The following is a 23,276-nucleotide window of genomic DNA, read 5'->3' as shown; positions in this document are numbered from 1 at the left end:
TAAAAATTGCCCCTTAGTGTCCTGAGATGAGTAGGTTAGAGGGATAAGCGGGTAAATATGTGGGGGTAGGGCCTGGGTGGGATTGTGGTCGATGCAGACTCGATGGGCTAAATGGCCTCCTTCTGCACTGTAGGGTTTCTATGATTTCTATGTCATGGATATCATTTTGGAACTCTAAGGGCACTCATAGCACTCAAAATACTGGCACAAGCCCAATTTCTCACCCCATAAATGCTACTCTTTACTGTAAAAGTGAGCAGTTTCAGCGTTGAGCTTTGCGTGCTCTATGTTTTGACTTCATTTCATTTGCATATTTAGTTTTTAAACATATAGCAAGAATTACAATGGCATGATAAGGCCCATGGAAATTATTTCAGGCAGAACATCCTCTTCTGTCATCATTGCATGGGTGTAATCTGTGTAAGTCTGCAATTTTCATTATAACTACACTTAATAACATTCTCTGTCAGTGCAGTGACTTTTTTGTATGTTTGACTACCACTTTCTATTATGCCTTACTATTGTGCTCTTCTTTAAATAAAGCATCTCTTTCTGCTTCTTTTGTTAGGATCCGTGAGGCACTGACATCACATTCACTTTTTCACAACATATCATGCTTATTGTATCCTTTTCGGATCTGGGGGTTGTTCCTTCCGAACAAAACTTCGCTTATGCTTTTCCATAACAATGAAAACTTAATGTCCAGCAAATGGTCAACTTCCTTTTAGCCATGTTCCCCCAGAATTGACACTGGGCCTAGCTGGATTTGAAAACTTTCCAACATCTGTGACGGAATATATCTGAAATAATTAGTCTTTACTTTCTACTGATGCTGACTGACCTCTGTATTTCCAGAATTTGTTTGCTTTTTTTTTCAACTTCTCCATTGGCTAAATGTCTGATTATTAGCTTGAACTGTATTACAGGAGTATTTTTATCATTATTGCAGCAATGCTGTGATTTGATGCTTTTTTTGTTACCACTAATAAAATCAAGTGCTCAAACACCAAATGATTAAGAACATAAGAACTAGGAGCAGGAGTAGGCCATCTGGCCCCTCGAGCCTGCTCCGCCATTCAATAGATCATGGCTGATCTTTTCGTGGACTCAGCTCCACTTACCCGCCCGCTCACCATAACCCTTCATTCCTTTACTGTTCAAAAATTTATCTATCCTTGCCGTAAAAACATTCAATGAGGCAGCCTCAACTGCTTCACTGGGTAGGGAATTCCAAAGATTCACAACCCTTTATGTGAAGACGTTCCTCCTCAACTCAGTCCTAAATCTGCTCCCCCTTACTTTGAGGCCATGCCCCCTAGTTCTAGTTTCACCCGCCAGTGGAAACAACTTTCCTGCTTCTATCTTATCTATTCCCTTCATAATCTTATATGTTTCTATAAGATCTCCCCTCATTCTTCTGAATTCCAATGAGTATAGCCCCAGTCTACTCAGTCTCCTCATAAGCCAACCCTCTCAACTCCGGAATCAGCCTAGTGAATCTCCTCTGTACCCCCTCCAGTGCCAGTATATCCTTTCTCAAGTCAGGAGACCAAAACTGTACACAGTACTCCAGGTGTGGCCTCACCAGCACCTTATACAGCTGCAACATAACCTCGCTGTTTTTAAACTTCATCTTCTAGCGATGAAGGACAAAATTCCATTTGCCTTCTTAATTACCTGCTGCACCTGCAAACCAACTCCTTGAAATTCCTGCACAAGGACACCCAAGTCCTTCTGCACAGCAGCATGCTGCAATTTTTTATCACTTAAATAATAGTCCATTTTGCTGTTATTCCTACCAAAATGGATGACCTCACGTTTACCAACATTATACTCCATCTGCCAGACCCTTGCCCACTCACTTAGACTATCTATATCCCTTTGCAGACTTTCAGCATCCTCTGCACACTTTGCTCTGCCACTCATCTTAGTGTCATCTGCGAATTTTGACACACTACACTTGGTCCCCAACTCCAAGTCGTCTATGTAAATCGTAAACAATTGCGGTCCCAACACTGGTTCCTGAGGCACACCACTAGTCACTGATCGCCAATCAGAAAAACACCTATTTACCCTCACTCTTTGTTTTCTGTTAGTTAACCAATCCTCTATCCATGCTACTACATTACCTGTAACACTGTGCATCTTTATCTTACGTAGCAGTCTTTGGTGAGGCACCTTGTCAAATGCCTTCTGGAAATCCAGATACACCACATCCACAGGTTCCCCATTGTCCACTGCGCATGTAATGTTCTCAAAGAATTCCACCAAATTAGTCAAACATGACCTTCCCTTCATGAAACCATGCTGCGTCTTACCAATGGGAGAATTTATATCCAGATGTCTCGCTATTTCTTCCTTGATGATAGATTCAAGCATTTTCCCTACTACAGAAGTTAAGCTAACCATCCTATAGTTACCTGCCTTTTGTCTACCTCCTTTTTTAAACAGTGGCGTCACATTTGCTGTTTTCCAACCTGCAGGAACCACCCCCGAGTCCAGCGAATTTTGGTAAATTACCATTAGTGCATTTGCTATTTCTCCCGCCATCTCTTTTAGTACCCTGGGATGCATTCCATCAGGGCCAGGAGACTTGTCTATCTTTAGCCCTATTAACTTGCCCAACACTACTTCTTTCGTGATAATGATAGTTTTTAGATCCTCACCTGCCATAGCCTTCCTGTCATCAATTTTTGACATGTTATTTGTGTCTTCCACTGTGAAGACCGACACAAAATACCTGTTCAATGCCTCAGCCATTTTCTCATTTCCAGTTATTACATCCCCCTTCTCATCCTCTAAAGGATGTTTACTTTAGTCACTCTTTTTCATTTTATATATTTGTAGAAACTTTTGTTATCTGTTTTTATATTCTGAGCTAGTTTACTCTCATAATCCATCCTACTTTTCTTTATAGCTTTTTTCGTGGCTTTCTGTTGACCTTTAAAGATTTCCCAATCCTCTAGTTTCCCACTAATCTTTGCCACTTTGTATGCATTTTCTTTCAATTTGATACCCTCCTTTATTTCCTTAGATGTCCATGGCTGTTTATCTCTTTTTCTACAGTCCTTCCTTATCACTGGTATATACTTTTGCTGAGCACTGTGAATGGTCGCTTTGAAAGTCCTCCACTGTTCCTCAATTGTCCCATCATAAAGTTTTTGCTCCCAGTCTACCTTAGCCAACGCCTCCCTCATCCCTTGGTAGCCTTCTTTGTTTAAGCTCCCAGTCTACCTTAGCCAACGCCTCCCTCATCCCTTGGTAGCCTTCTTTGTTTAAGCACAAGACACTGGTATTGGATTTTACCTTCTCACGCTCCATCTGTATTTTAAATTCAACCATACTGTGATTGCTTCTTCCAAGTGGATTCCGAACTGGAAGATCATTAATTATTCTTGTCTCATTACACAGGACCAGATCTAGGATAGCTTGCTCCCTCATAGATTCCATTACATACTGTTCAAGGAAGCTATCACGGATACATTCTATGAACTCCTCCTCAAGGCTGCCTTGACCGATCTGGTTTGACCAATTAATATGTAGATTAAAATCCCCCATTAAAATCTACCATTTTTACATGCATCAGTTATTTCTTTGTTTATTTCTTGCCCCACCATGATGTTATTTGGTGGCCTATAGACTACGCCTATCGGTGACTTTTTCTCTTTACTATTTCTAATTGCCACCCAAATGGATTCAACCTTTTTTTCCATAGAACCTATATCATCTCTCACTACCGCCCTGATGTGATTCAAAGCTGTGTACTGTCAGGTGTGAACTGGTAAGAAAAAATAAAATTTCACATGTTTTTGGAGAGAGGAAAATATGAATCCGAGCGAGTAAGAAGTGTTCAAGGGCTATTTAAGAAGAGAAAATAAATATACAATATAGTAATTTAATATATAATAGAACTAGGATTGTTGTTGTGCTCTTGCCAAGGCAGATTTTCATCTGTTCCCAGCAAGTTGCCTGGAACAGGTCGCTAGTCTATTGCCAGAGGCTCATAGCTACCCTCTCCACAGGATCTCTATTAATAGGATATAATATCCCCTGCTATAAGCTGCCTCTGGCAACTCTTGCCTATGCTCCTCGGGAGGCTGCATTTCATTTGAGTTATCACGATCTAATGTTAAGCACACTATTGCTGGAAAGGTGGATACAAAACTTAAAACAGAAGGTAACAAATGGGGAAGTTTCTTGGACTGGTAGGAAGTACAAAATGGTGCCCTCTAGTGATCTGTGCTGGGACCAATGTTGTTCATCATATAAAGTGATTTGGACTCATAAATTGGAAGTATGGTGCTTGAATTTACAGATGATACCAAATAGGGAGGAGTGGGAGGCGGGGGGATGTGGTGGTAGTATAGCTGATAATGTGGCGGGTTGCACCAAAATACAGGAAGATGTAAGCAGACTTGCAGTGTGGGTAGGCAAATGGCAAGTTAAGTTGAATAAAATGAAGTGTGGCATGGTTCTGTTTGGCAAGAGAAATAAGAAGGCCACGTGTTCCTCAGCAGTAAGAAATTAGAAGGTTAGAGAAGCAGAAAAATCTGGAAATATAAATGCATAGATCACCAAAAGTCATAATACAGGCTAATAAAGCCATAAAGGATGCAAGTAAATCACTGGCATCATTTCTCAAGGAACAAATGCAAATAAGGTTAAATTTATACACAACATTGGCTATGTGAAATTTTGGTCCCTATACTTTAAAAAGTATATTGAGGGCTGGAGAAGGGTAATAAATTATTTACAGGAACGAAGAGATGATGCAGTTGAAGGAAAGATTGAGAAAAATGCAAGTTTTTCTTTGGTAAATAGGAAACCTTCAAAATTATTGTTTGATTCAATAGCCCGGATGTGTAGTAACTGCTTCCAGCAGTGGATGGTTCCTGAAGATGAAGCCATTAATAAAGCATGGTCATTAAACAGATTTGTTCCCTCCTTTCGCCTATGTTTCTTTCATCCTCTTTTAAGATACACCTTTGAACCTATATCTTTGACCAAACTTTTGGTCATCTACATTAATATCGCCATCTGTGGCTTGCTGTCAAATTTTGTTTTATATCGCTCCCATGAAGTGTCTTGGAACATTTTATTACATTAAAGGTGCCAGATAAATACAAGTTTTTATTGTAGTAAAGAATTTAGGCAAATACTTTTTACAAATGGGTGAGGAAAATGTGGAACTTGCCGATACCTGGTTGAAACAAGTAGTATTGATGCATTTAAGGGAGGAGTACGTGAGGGCAAAGGGAATGGAAGAATAAGAGCTGGGGGTGGGATGTAGCAGTTGACAAGATTATTAAGATGGGAGAATACTTGTGTAGCATATAAAGTCAGAACTTCACTTTGCTATAAATTCAATGTAATTCTTATGTTGAATTTATATGAACCAAACTATCACCTACAAGGTTAATATTCAAGCTTTAAAATGATGATATTCTCCAAACTTAAATTGAATATTATATAAACAAAAGTTTAAATGAAAGTATTTAGTGTGTTATATATTTTGGTGACTTGCCAAACGTTGTGTGTGCGTGTGTTTTCTGTTATTTTGGTTTTTGTTAATGGAATTAGCAGGGGAGACGATGGAATTGGAGGGGAGGCGATGACCTGGCAGTATTACTGCTAGACTATTAATTCGGAAAGTCAGCTAATGTTCTCGGGACCCAGGTTCGAATCCCTCCATAGCAGATGGTGGAATTTGAATTCAGTAAAAATCATCTGAAATTGAGAATCTACTGATGGCCATGAAACCATTGTTGATTGTCGGAAAAAGCCATCTGCTTCACTAATAAACTTATGGAAAGGAAATCTGCTGTCGTTACCTGGTCTGGTCTACATGTGACTCCAGAGCCACAGCAATATGGTTGACTCTCAACTGCCCTTGGGCAACTAGGGATGGGTAATAAATGCTGGCGAGCCAACGACGCCCATGTCTCATGCATTAATATAAAAAAATGCAATTTGTTTTAGATTAAGGGAAGCGTATTTCCCCTTCCTCATACAGTTTTCACCTATTCCTTTGAGGAACCCATAGAAAAGATTGGGTGAAAACATTTATTGCTCTACAAGCAAAGATGTAAAAATTGTCAAAAAATATTCCATCTTATGGAATACTTCCCATTGTCATTTTTACTCTTTTGGCGACTTCTAATTTTGTGTCATCTTCGGCTACAAGGTTATCAGTAAGCAACTCCATAGAGAATCCAACAAATCATTATCACTGTTGGTCCTGGCTGGGAGGTTTCTGAATCAACACAATTTGATATTGAGGGCAGTACTCTTTCTTAGCCCCGTACTTATCAGCATTCAAGACTGGCCCAGGGGCTGATCTGTCGGATTTCCTGTGAATCAGCAGAATGATGGGTCAGGATTATATTAGCTTAATGGCTCCCTTGAAATTGACTTCAATGAAGCCAGACCATCACCCACAATCGCTTCCCACTCAAAAATTGCCAGTGGTTACTGTTTTGAGATTTTATTTGTATAATGCATCTATACAGATATTAATACAGGTTCATAGAACTGTCACTTGATGTCCTTCCAGTTCCATAAAAATTCCATTGAGAATATGCTGAGATTTAAGAAACATTTTAATTAATTTTGTGTTGAATGTCCACTGAAAACAGTATTCATGCAGAATTTCTATAACAAAATGTCAATATAAAACAGCCACTTCAAAATCCACTTAATTAAAACAGACAATTAGGTGGTTTGTTCCAAGAGAAAAAAAGCCTTAGCAAACTATTGATTTGTTCAGTTGTGGTCATTTGCGTCATATGGTGAGTCTGCGAGCAGAATTCATCTGCTCGTGTGTGATTAGTTGATACACGGTAAATATTTAATTTTTCCCTTTCAGTGGAAAAAAATGATTACAACACCCTTTTTGTGAAAATCGTCAGCAGTAAACGTTGAAGGCTACTTAAATTGCGTTTGTAGGACTTCCAGAAATAGCTTTAGCTATGCAAATAAGATGGCATTTTTGCAGCTAGAGACCGTGCAAACCACTGACACACATTACATTTATGCAGCCTAAAGGTTTGTAATCGTTCCACAGTGCACTTCTGCTGTAACTCCAGCTGGAATGTACTAAAAGAGTTGAAAATTATGATGAAATCTAGGTGCACCAACTTCTAGCCTCACATTAAATAGTCTGTGGGGCCTTTTAAGAGAAGAGCCTTTGTCTACACCATACAGGAGTAGTGGCACAAGGACATCAACCAGGAGTAAGTATGTTGGGATCTCCCCAGACTCTCAGAGAAGATCAGTGGATTAGTAGAGATCACATATCCAGTAAATGGCATACCAACTGGAGAATATCAGTATTATTATTCTGAAAACAAAATATTTCAAGGGTAGAATTTTAAGGATGGGAAACGGTCGATGCTTACTTGAGCATTGATTGTCAGTGGGTGGAAGGCCTGCCCATGAGAGCTGTCGGCCAATGTCCAGGCACAGTGCCGCAGTGGCCAGAAGAGGTACACACAGTAAGAAGTTTAACAACACCAGGTTAAGACAAGTCAGCATGGATTTAGTAAGGGGAGGTCGTGCCTGACAAACCTGTTAGAGTTCTTTGAAGAGATAACAAATAGGTTAGACCAAGGAGAGCCAATGGATGTTATCTATCTTGACTTCCAAAAGGCCTTTGACAAGGTGCCTCACGGGAGACTGCTGAGTAAAATAAGGGCCCATGGTATTCGAGGCAAGGTACTAACATGGATTGACGATTGGCTGTCAGACAGAAGGCAGAGAGTTGGGATAAAAGGTTCTTTCTCAGAATGGCAACCGGTGACAAGTGGTGTCCCGCAGGGTTCAGTGTTGGGGCCACAGCTGTTCTCTTTATATATTAACGATCTAGATGACGGGACTGGGAGCATTCTGGCCAAGTTTGCCGATGATACAAAGATAGGTGGAGGGGCAGGTAGTATTGAGGAGGTGGGGAGGCTGCAGAAAGATTTAGACAGTTTAGGAGAGTGGTCCAAGAAGTGGCTGATGAAATTCAACGTGGGCAAGTGCGAGGTCGTACACTTTGGAAAAAAGAATAGAGGCATGGACTATTTTCTAAACGGTGACAAAATTCATAATGCTAAAGTGCAAAGGGACTTGGGAGTCCTAGTCCAGGATTCTCTAAAGGTAAACTTGCAGGTTGAGTCCGTAATTAAGAAAGCAAATGTAATGTTGTCATTTATCTCAAGAGGCTTGGAATACAAAAGCAGGGATGTACTTCTGAGGCTTTATAAAGCACTGGTTAGGCCCCATTTGGAGTACTGTGAGCAATTTTGGGCCCCACACCTCAGGAAGGACATACTGGCACTGGAGCGGGTCCAGCGGAGATTCACACGGATGATCCCAGGAATGGTAGGCCTGACATACGATGAACGTCTGAGGATCGTGGGATTATATTCATTGGAGTTTAGGAGGTTGAGGGGAGATCTGATAGAAACTTACAAGATAATGAACGGCTTAGATAGGATGGACGTAGGGAAGTTGTTTCCATTAACAGGGGAGACTAGGACGCGGGGGCACAGCCTTAGAATAAAAGGGAGTCACTTTAGAACAGAGATGAGGAGAAATTTCTTCAGCCAGAGAGTGGTGGGTCTGTGGAATTCATTGCCACAGAGGGCTGTGGAGGCCGAGACGTTGAGCGTCTTCAAGACAGAAATTGATAAATTCTTGATTTCTCGAGGAATAAAGGGCTATGGGGAGAGAGCGGGTAAATGGAGTTGAAATCAACCATGATTGAATGGTAGAGTGGACTCGATGGGCCGAATGGCCTTACTTCCGCTCCTATGTCTTATGGTCTTATGGTCTTAAGTCCAACAGGTTTATTTGGTAGCAAAAGCCACACAAGCTTTCGAGGCTCTGAGCCCTTTCTTCAGGTGAGTGGGAATTCTGTTCACAAACAGAACTTATAAGACACAGACTCAATTTACATGAATAATGGTTGGAATGCGAATAGTAAATTGAGTCTGTCTCTTATAAGTTCTGTTTGTGAACAGAATTCCCACTCACCTGAAGAAGGGGCTCAGAGCCTCGAAAGCTTGTGTGGCTTTTGCTACCAAATAAACCTGTTGGACTTTAACCTGGTGTTGTTAAACTTCTTACTGTGTTTACCCCAGTCCAACGCCGGCATCTCCACATCAGAAGAGGTACTGCAGCATTCTGCCTGGAACTAAATCCAGGACTGTCCTCAAGTCCCAGGGATCCAGAGGCACGGGCGGGTAGCGGTCGCCCTGGGGGGGGGGGGGGGGGGCAATTACAGCATTGGAGATAGGTTGGGGGAGAGGGGAGGGAGGGCTGGAGGACAAAGGTCCTGAAGGGAGGGACACCCTTGCTGCCCGAAATGGAGAAATATTTATTTCTCTGTTTCCCACCATACTCACACCCACTCCCGCCAGCCTATAAATTAAGGCTAGGTGGAAAAAGGCCCTTAAGTGGCCATTTAAGAGCCTTAATAGGTGAAAGGGCAGATTTCAGACCTGAAACCCTGCCCGCCCAACTGTGAAATTGTATCCGAGTTGTGCAGACAGGGTCCCAGGGGAAATCCCTTCCATACAATTTACCCACCCTCCAGCCTCAGTGTAAAATTCTGCACCAAGTGTTTCTGATAAATTGTCATTTGGTAGTACAGAAATTGAATATGTCTCTATATTCAACAATATTCACGTTTCGGATAAATTAATGTCATCACCAATTCCATTTCAAATAATAACTGTTAAACTTAGTTATTTGTGAAATTCCCTAGAGCTACCTTACACATTAACATTAAAACAAATATTCATCTAACTAATGACTAAATGAAAAAATAGCAATATTTTTCTATTCCTGAAACGGGTGCTGTTAAAATAACAAAGTCATATGATGTCTCTCTCATTTAATTTTTTAAACAGAAAAATATCTTTACCTGGCATTGTCTTCAGCAGTAGCTGCATGAAGAGGTAATCTTCCATTTTTATCAGGGATATTTTGCTTGGCACCATTTCGTAGGAGTGTTACACAACCATCCAGCCAACCCTGAAAATGAAAGTATTTGTCAATTTGCTTTCTCCTATTAATGTCAATCTTTGAGAACTTGTATTTTTTTAAAAAAAGAGTGCTAGCCTGTCATTCAATAATGCTGAAAAGAAAGTAAAATTCCCAGTGTTTTCTTGAGGAAAGGCTTATCCCTGATTTGACATCTCATGGGTCATGACTGACAGAAATCAATAAAACAGTGGACCATTTGACCCCTTGATCCTGCTCTCCAATTCAGTAAGACAATGGATAAATTTGTACATCAACTCCACTTTCACCTCCCTTAGTGTCCGAGATCTGTTCATTTCTGCCTTGAATATACTCATTGACTGAGCATCCATAGCTCTCTGGGCTAGAGAATCCCAAAACTTCAAACCCTCAGTTAAGAAATTTCTCTTCATCTCAGACCTAAATGGCCAATTCCTTACCCTGGTTCTAGACTCTCCAATCAGATGAACCAGCCTCTCACCATCTCCCCGTTAAGCCTTAGAATCATGGAATAGTTACAACTCAAAATTTGATCTAGTTGTCTGTTCTGGTCCTCTAAATAACTGCCATCTTCCTGCCTTTTCCCTGTAGCCTTGCAAAATTTTGCTTTTCAGATAATGATCCAATTCCCTTGTGAATGCCTCAATGGACTGCACATTCAAAACACCCTCAAGCTCGCTGCAGTGAAAAAGAGTTTCCTCATGTCACCATTGCTTCTTGTATCAGATACCTCACATCTGTACCTCTTGTACTCAATTCTTCCACCAATGGGAACAGTTTTTCTCCATCTACTCTGGCTAGAACCTTAATGATTTTGTATATCTCTATTAAAGAACAAAGAAAATTACAGCACAGGAACAGGCCCTTCGGCCCTCCAAGCCTGCACCGACTATGCTGCCCGACTGAACTAAAACCCCCTACCCTTCCGGAGACCATATCCCTCAATTCCTATCCTATTCATGTATTTGTCCAGATGCCCCTTAAAACTCACGATCATATCTGCTTCCACTACCTCCCCCGGCAGCGAGTTCCAGGCACCCACCACCCTCTGTGTAAAAAACTTGCCTCACACATCTCCTTTAAACCTTGCCCCTCGGACCTTAAAGCTATGCCCCCTAGTAATTGACTCTTCCACCTGGGGAAAAGCTTCTGACTAGCCACTCTGTCCAAGCCCCTCAATCTTATGGACTTCTATCAGGTCGCCCCTCAACCTCCGTTGTTCCAGTGAGAACAAACCAAGTTTCTCCAACCTCTCCTCATAGCTAATGTCCTTCGTACCAGGCAACATCCTGGTAAATCTTTTCTGTACCCTCTCCAAAGCCTCTACGTCTTTCTGGTAGTGTGGCGACCAGAATTGAACACTATATTCCAAGTGCGGCCGAACTAAGGTTCTATAAAGCTGCAACATGATTTGCCAATTTTTAAACTCAATGTCTAAGCCAATGAAGGCAAGCATGCCATATGCCTTCTTGATTATCTTCTCCACCTGCGTTGCCACTTTCAGTGACCTGTGTACCTGTACACCCAGATCCCTCTGCCTATCAATACTCTTAAGGGTTCTGCCATTTACTGATTATTTCCTATCTGTATTAGACCTTCGAAAATGCATTACCTCACATTTGTCCAGATTAAACTCCATCTAACATCTCTCCGCCCGAGTCTCCAACCGATCTATATCCTGCTGTATCCTCTGATGGCCCTCATCGCTATCCGCAAATCCACCAACCTTTGTGTCGTCCGCAAACTTACTAATCAATCCAGTTACATTTTCCTCCAAATCATTTATATATATTACAAACAGCAAAGGTCCCAGAACTGATCCCTGAGGAATGCCACTTGTCAGCCCTCCATTCAGAAACGCATTCTTCCACTGCTACCCTCTGTCTTCTATGACCGAGCCAGTTCTGTATCCATCTTGCCAGCTCACCTCTGATCCCATGTGACTTCACCTTCTGCACCAGTCTGCCATGAGGGACCTTGTCAAAGGCCTTACTGAAGTCCATGTAGACAACATCCACTGCCCTACCTTCAACAATCATCTTTGTCACTTCCTCGAAAAACTCGATCAAGTTAGTGAGACACAACATCCCCTTCACAAAAATATGTTGCTGCTTGTTAATATGTCCACTTATTTCCAAGTGGGAGTAAATCCTATCTCGAAGAATCCTCTCCAATAATTTCCCTACCACTGACGTAAGCCTGTAATTACCTGGATTATTCTTGCTACCCTTCTTAAACAAAGGAACAACATTGGCTATTCTCCAATCCTCTGGGACCTCCCCTGTAGCCAGTGAGGATACAAAGATTTCTCTCAAGGCCCCAGCAATTTCTTCCCTTGCCTTTCTCAAGTCTCATCTCACCTTCTCTTCTTCAATAAAACAGTCTCAACCCACCCAATCTAAGTAACTGAATTTCCTCACCCCGGAACGATTCGCGTGAATCTTTTCTGCATCTTCGCCAATGCCTTCATGACTTGCCTAATGTTATCTGTTTTCCCACTTCCACCAACCTGTCCATGCCCTTTTGAAATTTACACTATCCTCCTAATGGTTTACAATATTTGCAAGTTTTGGAATTTGCACATTTTGAAATTGTACCCTGTACACAAAGGTCTAGATCATTAATGTATAGAAGGAAAACACGGTCTGAAAACTGATCCCTCGGGAGGTCCAATACAAAACTTTCTCCAGTCTTATACTTAATCCAGGTCATCTGTGCCAGATGCATTCTTATGCTATTAAAGTTGCCTTCCCCCAGTTAATAATTCTTAATCTGGATTGCTCCAAGGGGTGGTCCCATGACATTTGCTGGCAGGCAGCTCTCCAGCATTCTTAGGTTCTAAAAGAAAATTAGGGTTTTTGTTAAAAAGGGCATCACAATACAAAAATGAAAAATTGAACACCCCCATCCCCATCCCCATCCCTGAACATCCCCACAGAACCACCCCCCCATGGAATACCACCCCCATGAAGTACCCCCCCCTCATGAAACATCCCATCTCATCCCCCCCCCCCCCCCCATCCTCCCCCCATTGAATACCAACCCCCGTGGAGCACACCCTCTCCCCCACAGAACACCCCTCCTCCCACAGAAGCCCCACCCCACGCAATGGAACACTCACCTATGCAACACCCCATCCGCCCCCAAAGAACACCTCTGAAGTACTGCTCCCCTGGCGGTGCTGCAGCGGTTTTGCTGGTGGGAAGGGCTCAATGAAAGCCTGCACGACGTTGTGGAACCCGCCACTTCATTTGTTTTCAGATATGAGCTGAATGATACGATGGGAACTGGTGCCTTTGGAACTGGTGATTTCCTTGTCATTTTTCCTGCCACTCTGCCGATTTATGGGAAAATTCCATCCAGAGCTTTTAGTTATTCTAGGATTTTTATAACCTCTAGCCGATAGCTGTTTTACTCAGATTTGTACTGTCTATCCCTTCCTGCCACGTTCTGTTTATCATTTCCCATGTTAATACTTCTTTCTTTTGCCTTGTCACTACTCTTTTGTTTAGCACATTTTCAAAATTTGATTCCTTTCCCCCACTATTTAGTTTAAAACCCTCTTTAATTCCCTAGTTATGTGATTTGCTAGAATTAGCACCAGTACAGTTCAGGTGTCGATCATTCCAACGGTACAGCAACTACTTTCCGCAGTACTGGTGTCAGTGCCTCACAAACTGGAACCCAGTTCTCCCATTTCATTGTTGTTATGTTCATTAATTGGACTGAAATCTAAAATTCATTGGATACTATTCAGATAGTGTATTTTTTATGGCTAGTTGAGCTCCTGTAGTTGAACACAAGGGGCAGAATTTAATCCTGCTGGTGGTTGACTTGCCCCCCCCCCCGGTGGCCATTCTGAGTCCCCCAAACAGACTTATTGACTTCCTGGTTGGTTTCATCATTCTCAGGAAATTCCCTGTCTCGCAAATGCTGCAAATCAATTAGAAGTTGGAACCTTTTCTGCACGGGTTCCACTGAAAAAATCACCTTGGTCCCAGGTGACCAAAAGCTACTACCCCCTTTGAGGGGGAGAGCTGACTGGTGGTGATTTAATCTGAGGATCACAACACCTCAAATGAGGGGTAAGGTTGAGAAGACAGGCCTTCATGAATAGCTTCAGCTGGTATGGGAGTTGGACACCACATACCTACCAGGGTTTGCCTTGCAGGTTGCTCACGTGGGGTCGCCCCCCCTACTGCTGGTTGAATACTAGCAGTGGTGCATTTAGGCTCCTTAAGTGGCCACTTGAGGAACTTAATTGACTTCCAGGCTGAAAGACCATTCTAGGCCCTTCCCGTTCTGGACTTAATCAGTGAGGGGAGTTGCATGGCAATGGGATCGCCACACTGCAGCTTCCCACCCAATTATATGCCCATTGCCCACCTCCAAGCCTGCCTCTGGGGGAGCATTAAATTCTGCATGAGGAGTCTTGACTTGTAACCTTAGACTTGTGGGAATATTATACCAGATATGAAGACATTATTCAATTCCTATTTGAAAGTCATACATTCTGTTCTTTTTTATACTACTATAATTTTATTTTATGATTTACAATAAAATAGCAAAGAGCACTATAATTAGAGAAGCAGCAATGTAGAATTGGTTGCTGCATAGGCATTTCTCTGAATTACCAGCTGAAGATATGGAAGACACAAAGCTGACAAGTTTACATTGCAACTTCCATTATAAAAATAGGTAAAGGGATTTACATAGAAACAGAGAAACTAAAAGCAGGAGTAGGTCCTTCGGGCCTGCTCTGCCATTCATTTTGATCATGGCCGATCATTAAATTCAATATCCTGAAACGCCCTTCCACCAATATCCCTTGATCGCTTTAGCCCCAAGAGCTATATCTAATTTCTTCTTGAAATCAGACAACGTTTTGGCCTCAACTACATTCTGCGGTAATGAATTCCACACATTCACCACCCTCTGGATGAAGAAATTTCTCCTCACCTCAGTTCTAAAAGGTTTACCCACTTTTCGCCTCACCCACCATTGGGAACACTCTTTCTGAATCTACCCTGTCTAACCCTGTTAGAATTTTATAAGTTTCTATGAAATCCCCTCTCACTCTTCTAAAATCCAGTGAATATAATCCTAACTAACTCAGTCTCTACTCATAGGACAGAACTGCCATCCGAGGAATCAGCCTGGTAAACCTCCATAGCAAGGACATCCTTCCTCAGATAAGGACACCAAAATTGCACACAATACTTCAGATGTAGCCTCGCCAATACCCCTATACAATTGCAGTAAAACATCCCTATCCCTATACTCAAATCCCGTCGCTATGAAGGCCAACATACCATTTGCCTTCTATACTGCCTGTTGTTTCTGCGTGCTTACTTTCAGCGACTGATGGATGAGGACTCCAAGATCTTGTTGACTATCCACCTCTCTCAATTTACACCCATTCGATAATCTATCTTCCTATTATTGCTATTAACTTGGATAACATCGCATTTATCCACATTATACTGCATCTGCCATGCACGTGCACACATACTCAGCCTGTCCAAATCATGCTGAAGCATCTCTGCATCCTCCTCACAGCTCACCTTCCCACCCAATTTTGTATCATCTGCAAATTTGGAGATAATACGTTCAGTTCCCTCTTCCAAATCATTAATATATAATGTGAACAGATGGGGTCCTAGCACAGATCCCTGTGGGACCGCACTAGTCACTGACTGCCAATCAGAAAAAGACCCATTTATGCCAACTTTTTGCTTCCTGTCTGCTAACCAGCTTTCTATCCATCTCAAGACTTTACCTGCAATCCCATGTGCTTTAACTTTACATAGTAATCTGTTATGTGAGACCTCATCGAAAGCCTTCTGAAAATCTAAATAAACCACATCCACTGGTTCTCTTTGGTCAACTCTACTGGTTACATCCTCAAAGAATTCGTCAAGCATGATTTCTCTTTTGTAAATCCATGCTAACTTTGTCTGATTATACCACTGCTTTCCAAATGCCGAATTATGAAGTCTTTGTAATACACTCTCGCAAGTTTCCCAGTAAAGACATTAGGCTCACTGGTCTATAGTTCCCTGTTTTCTCTCTACCTCCTTTTTTAAATAGCGGGCTTACATTAGCTACCCTCCAATCTGTGGGAACTATTCCAGAGTCCAAAGAATTTTGGAAAATAACCACCAATGGATCTACTATTTCCAGGGGCACTTCCTTAAGTACTCAGGGATGAAGATCATTAGGACTTGGGGATTTATCCTTCAGTCCCACCAATTTCCCCAAACCATTTCTCTACTAATGCTGATTTCCTTCAGCTCCTCACTAAAACATGTTTCTCCCATCACTTCTGGTACGTTATTCATGTCTTCCTTTGTGAAGGCTGAAGCAAAGTCCAAATTTAATTCTTCTTCATTTCTTTATTCCCCATTATGAATTCTCCCGTTTGACTGTAAGGGGCCTACATTCAATATTGTCAATCTTTCTCTCATTACATACCTACAGAAACTTTTACAGTCAGTTTTTACGTTCCCACTAACTTACTTGCATGCTCTATTTTTCCCTTCTTAATCAATTCCTTGGTCCTCCTTTGCTGAATTTTAAACTGCTCCCAATACTCAGGCCTATTGCTTTTTCTTGCTAATTTGTATGCTTCTTCCTTGAATCTGATACTACCTCTAATTTCCTTTGTAAGCCATGGTTTGGCACAATTCCCTTACCATTCTTGCGCCAAACAGGAATAAAGAACTTCTGGAGTTCACCTATTCATTCTTTAAATGCCTGCCATTGCTTTTCCGCTGTCTTTCCTTTCAGTAATGTTTCCCAGTCCATCATGGCTAATTCATGCCTCATACCACCATAATTACCTTTATTGAGATTCAGGACCCTGGTCTCAGAATCAACTACATCATTATCCACCTTGACAAATAATTCTACCATATTATGGCCTCGCGTCCCCAAGGGTTCTCTCACAACTAGATTGCCAACTAACCCTTTCTCATTGCACAACACATAGTCCATCTAGTCTATCCTTCCTAAACACTGAATAGCTCTCAATGTTTAGTTCCCATCCTTGCTCACCTTGAAGCCACATCTCCGTAATGCCAACTATGTCATACCCCTTTACATCTTTCTGTGCAACTAATTCATTCATTTTGAATGCTCCGAGCATTCAAGTACAAAACCTTAAGGTGGGCACTTTAAACATTTCTTTTCCCTTTCCTAATATTTTTTACTTGGTCCTTATCTGACTTCGGCCGTTGATTTCTCTGCCTTTCACTTTTCTTATTCTCCTTACTGTCTTTTCCTCTTGTTCTTAATTCCCCCTGCTCTGAATCGTTGCAAAGGTTCCCATCCCCTTGCCAGATTAGGTTTAACCTTCCCCAACCACTCAAGTACCACACACTACCCCCCAAGGACATCAGTCCCAATCCTGCCCATCCAGTTTGTACAGGTCCCACCTCCCCCAGAACTGGTGCCAATGCCCTAGGAATCTGAAACCCTCCCCCTCATACCATATTTTGCAGCCACGTATATCCTATGTATCCTGCTGTTTCTATTCTGACTAGCATGTGGCACAGGTAGTAATCCTCAGATCACTACCTTTGAGGTTCTACTTTTCAGCTTGCCTCCTAGCTCCCTATATTCTGCTTTTAGCATCTCATCCCTTTTTTTTAAACCTATGTTGTTTGTATCAATGCGTACTGTGACCACAGGCTGTTCACCTTCCCCCTTCAGAATGTCCTGCAGACGCTTTGGGACATCCTTGAACCTAGCACCAGGGAGGCAGCATACCATCCTGGAGCCTCATTTGCGGCCACAGAAATGCCTATCTATTCTCCTTACAATTGAATTTATAATGGAAGTAGTTGACACAAGGGTGTCAAACAAGTATGGCAACAGTAACTAAGTTTTGTGGGCAGGAAATACACGATAAACATTGGTCCAGATTTTGCTGAAAAATTAACTGCATCTGAATATCATTATTAAAGTGCAAATCAGCCAGCAACTTGTAGTGAGGAAAAGATATTCCATGAATTGTGAATTGTCAGAAATAGCTGGATGTTTTGCATGGTTCCATATTAGCTTCATGAAAACAGATGTCACCGTAGTCTTCCTGTGATTTTCATGAAGTTGCCACATTGACACATTGGGCCTGATTTTACCATTTTCATTCTAAGTGCTGAATCTGGGCGTAATGCAGATCCGACTTAGAAATCTGCTTTCAGGCGCCCCCATACACACTCAGCCTGAAAAAACATCGTGAGTCCCATTCGCGCTGTGGGCGGGGCTTAGTGCACCCGAAACGATTGGAGCTCTGAACTGCGCATGCGCAGTTAGAAAAAATGTTTGAGAAAGCGGGACCGTGTCAGAAAAGCAGGAGCGATGGCCCCCACAGACATCACTGTCCCCCTTATCCACCCACCCACTACCCACAGATATCACTGTCCCCCTTATCCACCCACCCACTACCCACAGACATCGCTGTCCCCCGTATCCACCCACCTACTACACAGACCAATCGCCACCCCTGCCCCCCCTCCCCCTCACCGATCGCCTGCAGAGTGGCAACGGACCCCCGTGCCCCCCCCATCAGAGATCCATCTGGCCCCCCCCAAACCAGTGAGCGATTGGGCCTCCCCTCCCCCCCCCCCCCCCCCAACCAGTGAGGGATGGGGCTCCGCGCCCCCCCCCCCCCCCAACCAGAGATACATCTTACCTGCCTCACTCCTCCCCCAGACAACAAACTGGCCTCACTCCCCCCCCCCCCCCCCCCCCCCCAGAGAATGGTCTGGCTTCACTTACCACCTCCCCCCCCCCCCTCCCAGACAACGATCTGGCCCCACTGATCCCCCCCTGGAGAATGGTCTGGCCTCACTCAACCGCCCCCCCCCCAAGGAACATCTGACCCACCTCCTCCTCCCTCCCCCCACCACCAGACAACGATCAGCCCTCCCCCCTCTACCACCAGACAATGATCAGCACTACCCCCCCCGCCACCAGAGATACCTCTGACCTGCCTCCTCCTCCTCCCCCCAACCAGACAGCGATCTGGCCTCACTCCCCGCCCCCCCCAACCAGAGAATGATCTAACCCGCCTCCCTTCCCCTCCCTCCCCCAATCTGAGTCAGGGAGCCGGTGGAAGCCCCGAATGCGCCTCTTCAGCAGCTGGAGCCCCGATTCAGACTTTTATTCAGCAGGTCCATTACGACGCAGTTCTCGATTGGCAAACGCGGTGGTAAAGGTGGAAATGCTGATAAAGTTGGGCGGGCAGTTCATTAATTCAATTTAAATGGATCGCGTTAATGGCCTCACACCCAACTTTATCACGTTTTCGCGCCTGAAAACGGGCGCGACGCAACGGTAAAATCGGGCCCATTATTTTCGTATTAAATTCGCGAGAGCCAATCAATCTCTCACCTGGAAAGTAAATAGTAGGCTGAGTTTTATGGGGGGGCCTTGGGATCTTAATGTTAGATTTAAAAGTGGGTCCTGACCCTGCATTTGTCAACAGCCTACTTGGAAATTTTACCATAGGCAGCCTCCTGATTGGCCATCTTTAGGTCCACTGTCCAATTAAGGGTGGCAGGTAGACCCCTGATGCTGCTGGCACAATCACAGGGCAGGCAGCTCTGAAGCCTCAGCAGGAGAGGTAGTTGCCGCTGAGATATGAGGAGAAGCTGAAGCCACTGAGAGGCAAGTTGAAATTAAAAAATGAAAATTTCACTGGGCAAGAGTCAGAAGGAAAATCCCTCTAAGGAGGCCATTGGGGCCGCATGTGCTGCATTCTCTGCCCGTAGCCCCTCCTTGGCCCATGGAGCCTTAGCCCCAGACTGCTCCAGGAGGGTTGCCTCCATTTAACTGGCAGCCAATGTGGCAAGGTGTTGCCCCACCATCAGTAAAGTTAATCATAGAAATCATAGAAACCCTACAGCACAGCCAAAGGCACCATAAGATGACTCTTAATTGGTCTTTTATTTATGTAAATCAGCTGTCTGCCTTCTTGGGGAATACTATTTATTTAAAATATATTGTGAAATGTTTTAGGAAATGTTAAAAATGTCAAGTTTCTTTCCTTTCTGTACTATGATTTTTCTTTACTCCCCTCTTCCTTTTTCTGTGCTTGACTTGACATTAAACCTATCTACTCTAATTCTCTTCTTCTTGGTCTTTCTTCCATTTATTTCTCAATCCTTTAATCTCATTAATTAAGCACTGTTTGTCCTATTGTTCACTAATGTCCCAGATGCCCTCTATCTCCTTGGCAGTTTGCACTTCCAGCAACTTTATGAGAAATTTAAAAAAATATATAAATACATAGAACATAGAACAGTACAGCACAGAACAGGCCCTTCGGCCCATGATGTTGTGCCGAGCTTTATCTGAAACCAAGATCAAGCTATCCCACTCCCTATCATCCTGGTGTGCTCCATGTGCCTATTCAATAACCGCTTAAATGTTCCTAAAGTGTCTGACTCCACTATCACTGCAGGCAGTCCATTCCACACCCCACCCACTCTCTGCGTAAAGAACCTACCTCTGATATCCTTCCTGTATCTCCCACCACGAACCCTATAGTTATATAAATAAGTCCAAATAAATGGACCACAGCAATCCAGCAAAATGTGGCCTCTAAAAAAAAATTAACACATACCACACACATTAACATGCAGACACAAATATGAATGACTAATTTTGAAATGCCTACTAATTTTAATCAATATATAGGAAACTATGATATAAATAATCGTTGCAAACTGGGATGAAGGGAAATAAAATGACAGGAAATCTATACCAAGTAGGTGGCTAGAGATAGTGCAGTTCTTCCAGAGGCATCTTCAGTATTGATGGAAGCTCCCATCTTAAGGAGCAGCTTCACTGTATCGAGCTGGCGACCAGATATGGCATGCATCAATGGAGTGGACCCTGAAATATTTTTAAAATAATTATCTCAATATTTTCTTTCATCTGCAATTTTAAATTTTATCTCAAAACTCCATTATCTATAATTTGATGTGGTGTCATCTCCAAATTTCTGGTCTTGAAGCTCCTATTAAGAAATCCAAATTTTCTGCAGTTGGCTTGGAGTTAAAATAGTCTGTACAATAAACTTATTTCATATTTTTGTGTAAATTCTGTTCAGATACAGATATGCCATGCCTGAGATTACTATCTATTTAAAATACTAACAATGAAAACAGAACAAAAATGCTAGTTCTTTGCTAAACAGATTAATATTTAACTATTCAATTACTTAGATGAATTTAGAACTTGGATTATCACGAGGAACTACGATGTTGTTGCCATTACAGAGACTTAGTTAAGGGACGGACAGGATTGGCAGCTTAACATTCCAGGAAACAGATGTTTCAGGCGGGATAGAGAGGGATATAAAAGAGGTGGGGGAGTTGCATACTGGTTAAGGAGAATATCACAGCTGTACTCCGGGAGGACACCTCGGAGGGCTCATACAGCGAGGCAATATGGGTAGCTCAGGAATAGGAAAGGTGTAGTCACAATGTTGGGGGTTTACTATAGGCCACCCAACCGCCAGTGGGAGATTGAGGAATAGATATGTAGGCAGATTTTGGCAAGGTGTAAAAGTAACAGGGTTGTTGTGGTGGGAGATTTTAACTTCCCCTATATTGACTGGGACTCACTTAGTGCTAGGGGCGTGGATGGGGCAGAGTTTGTAAGGAGCATCCAGGAGGGCTTCTTGAAACAGTATGTAGATAGTCCAACTAGGGAAGGGGCCATACTGGACCTGGTATTGGGGAATGAGCCCAGCCAGGTGGTCAATGTTTCAGTAGGGGAGCAGTTCAGGAACAGTGACCACAATTCAGTAAGCTTTATATTTAAGAAAGGATATATTGGCTTTGGAGTGGGTACAGAGAAGGTTCACCAGGATGATTCCGGAGATGAGGGGGTTAACTTATGAGGAGATATCGAGTAGACTGGGCCTGTACTCATTGGAGTTTAGAAGGTTGAGGGGAGATCTCATAGAGACATATAAGATAATGAAGGGGCTAGACAGGGTAGAAGCAGCAAGGCTATTTCCACTTACAATGGAAACAAGAACTAGGGGGCATAGCCTCAAAATACAGGGGAGTCAATTTAGAACAGAGTTGAGGAGGAACTTCTTCTCCCAGAGGGTAGTGAATCTTTGGAATTCTCTGCCCAATGAAGCAGTAGAGGCACAAGAAGCAAGTGTGGAATACAAGGAAAGTAGAAAGAAACTTAAGCAAGGAGTAAGGAGGGCTAAAAGGGGTCACGAAAAAGCATTGGCCAGCAGGATTAAGGAAAATCCCAAAGCTTTTTATACATATATAAAGAGCAAGAGGATAGCCAGCGAGAAGGTTGGCCCACTCAAGGACAAGGGAGGGAATCTATGCGTGGAGCCAGAGGAAATGGGCGAGGTATTAAATGAGTACTTTGCGTCAGTACTCACCAAAGAGAAGGACTTGGTAGATGATGAGTCTGGGAAAGGATGTGTAGATAGTTTGAGTCATGTTGAGATCAAAAAGGAGGTGGTATTGGGGTTCTTGAGAAACATTGAGGTAGATAAGTCCCCAGGGCCTGATGGGATATAGCCCAGAATACTGAGAGAGGCAAGGAAGGAATTTGCTGGGGCCTCGAGAGAAATTTTTGTATCCTAACTGGCTACAGGGGAGGTCCCAGAGGATTGGAGAATAGCCAATATTGTTCCTTTGTTTAAGAAGGGTAGCAAGAATAATCCAGGTAATTACAGGCCGGTGAGCCTTACATCAGTGGTAGGGAAATTATTGGAGCGGATTCTTCGAGACAGGATTTATTCCCACTTGGAAATAAGTGGACGTATTAGTGAGAAGCAACATGGTTTTGTGAAGGGGAGGTCGTGTCTCTCGAACTTGATCGAATTTTTCGAGGAAGTGCGAAGATGATTGATGAGGGTAGGGCAGTGGATGTTGTCTACATGGACTTCAATAAGGCCTTTGACAAGGTCCCTCATGGCAGACTGGTGCAGAAGGTGAAGTCGCATGGGATCAGAGGTGAGCTGGCAAGGTGGATACAAAACTGACTCGGTCAAAGAAGACAGAGGGTAGCAGTGGAAGGGTGCATTTCTGAATGGAGGGCTGTGACAGGTGGCGTTCCTCAGGGATCAGTGCTGGGACAGTGTTTGTAATAGATATAAATGATTTGGAGGAAAATGTAACTCTTTTGATTAGTAAGTTTGCGGAAGACATAAAGGTTGGTGGATTTGCAGATAGCGATGAGGACCATCAGAGGATACAGCAGGATATAGATCAGTTGGA

General features: G+C 42.9%; 1 protein-coding gene across 1 annotated transcript in view; it reads right to left on the bottom strand.

The window, feature by feature from the left end:
- Positions 1 to 23,276, bottom strand: part of ankrd55 (ankyrin repeat domain 55) — a 109,270-nt gene that overhangs the window by 65,595 nt on the left and 20,399 nt on the right. The window contains exons 4-5 of the mRNA XM_078239754.1: positions 20,780 to 20,910; positions 9,911 to 10,020 (exon numbers count right to left, since the gene is read on the bottom strand). Coding sequence (XP_078095880.1) covers positions 9,911 to 10,020; positions 20,780 to 20,910 — 241 coding nt within the window. The remainder of the gene's footprint in view (positions 1 to 9,910; positions 10,021 to 20,779; positions 20,911 to 23,276) is intronic.

This window comes from Mustelus asterias, chromosome 1 (assembly GCF_964213995.1).
Source record: "Mustelus asterias chromosome 1, sMusAst1.hap1.1, whole genome shotgun sequence".
NCBI classification, from domain to species: domain Eukaryota; kingdom Metazoa; phylum Chordata; class Chondrichthyes; order Carcharhiniformes; family Triakidae; genus Mustelus; species Mustelus asterias.
The sequence above is the reverse complement of the archived record's forward strand: the minus strand, read 5'-3'. Positions and strand labels throughout refer to the sequence as shown.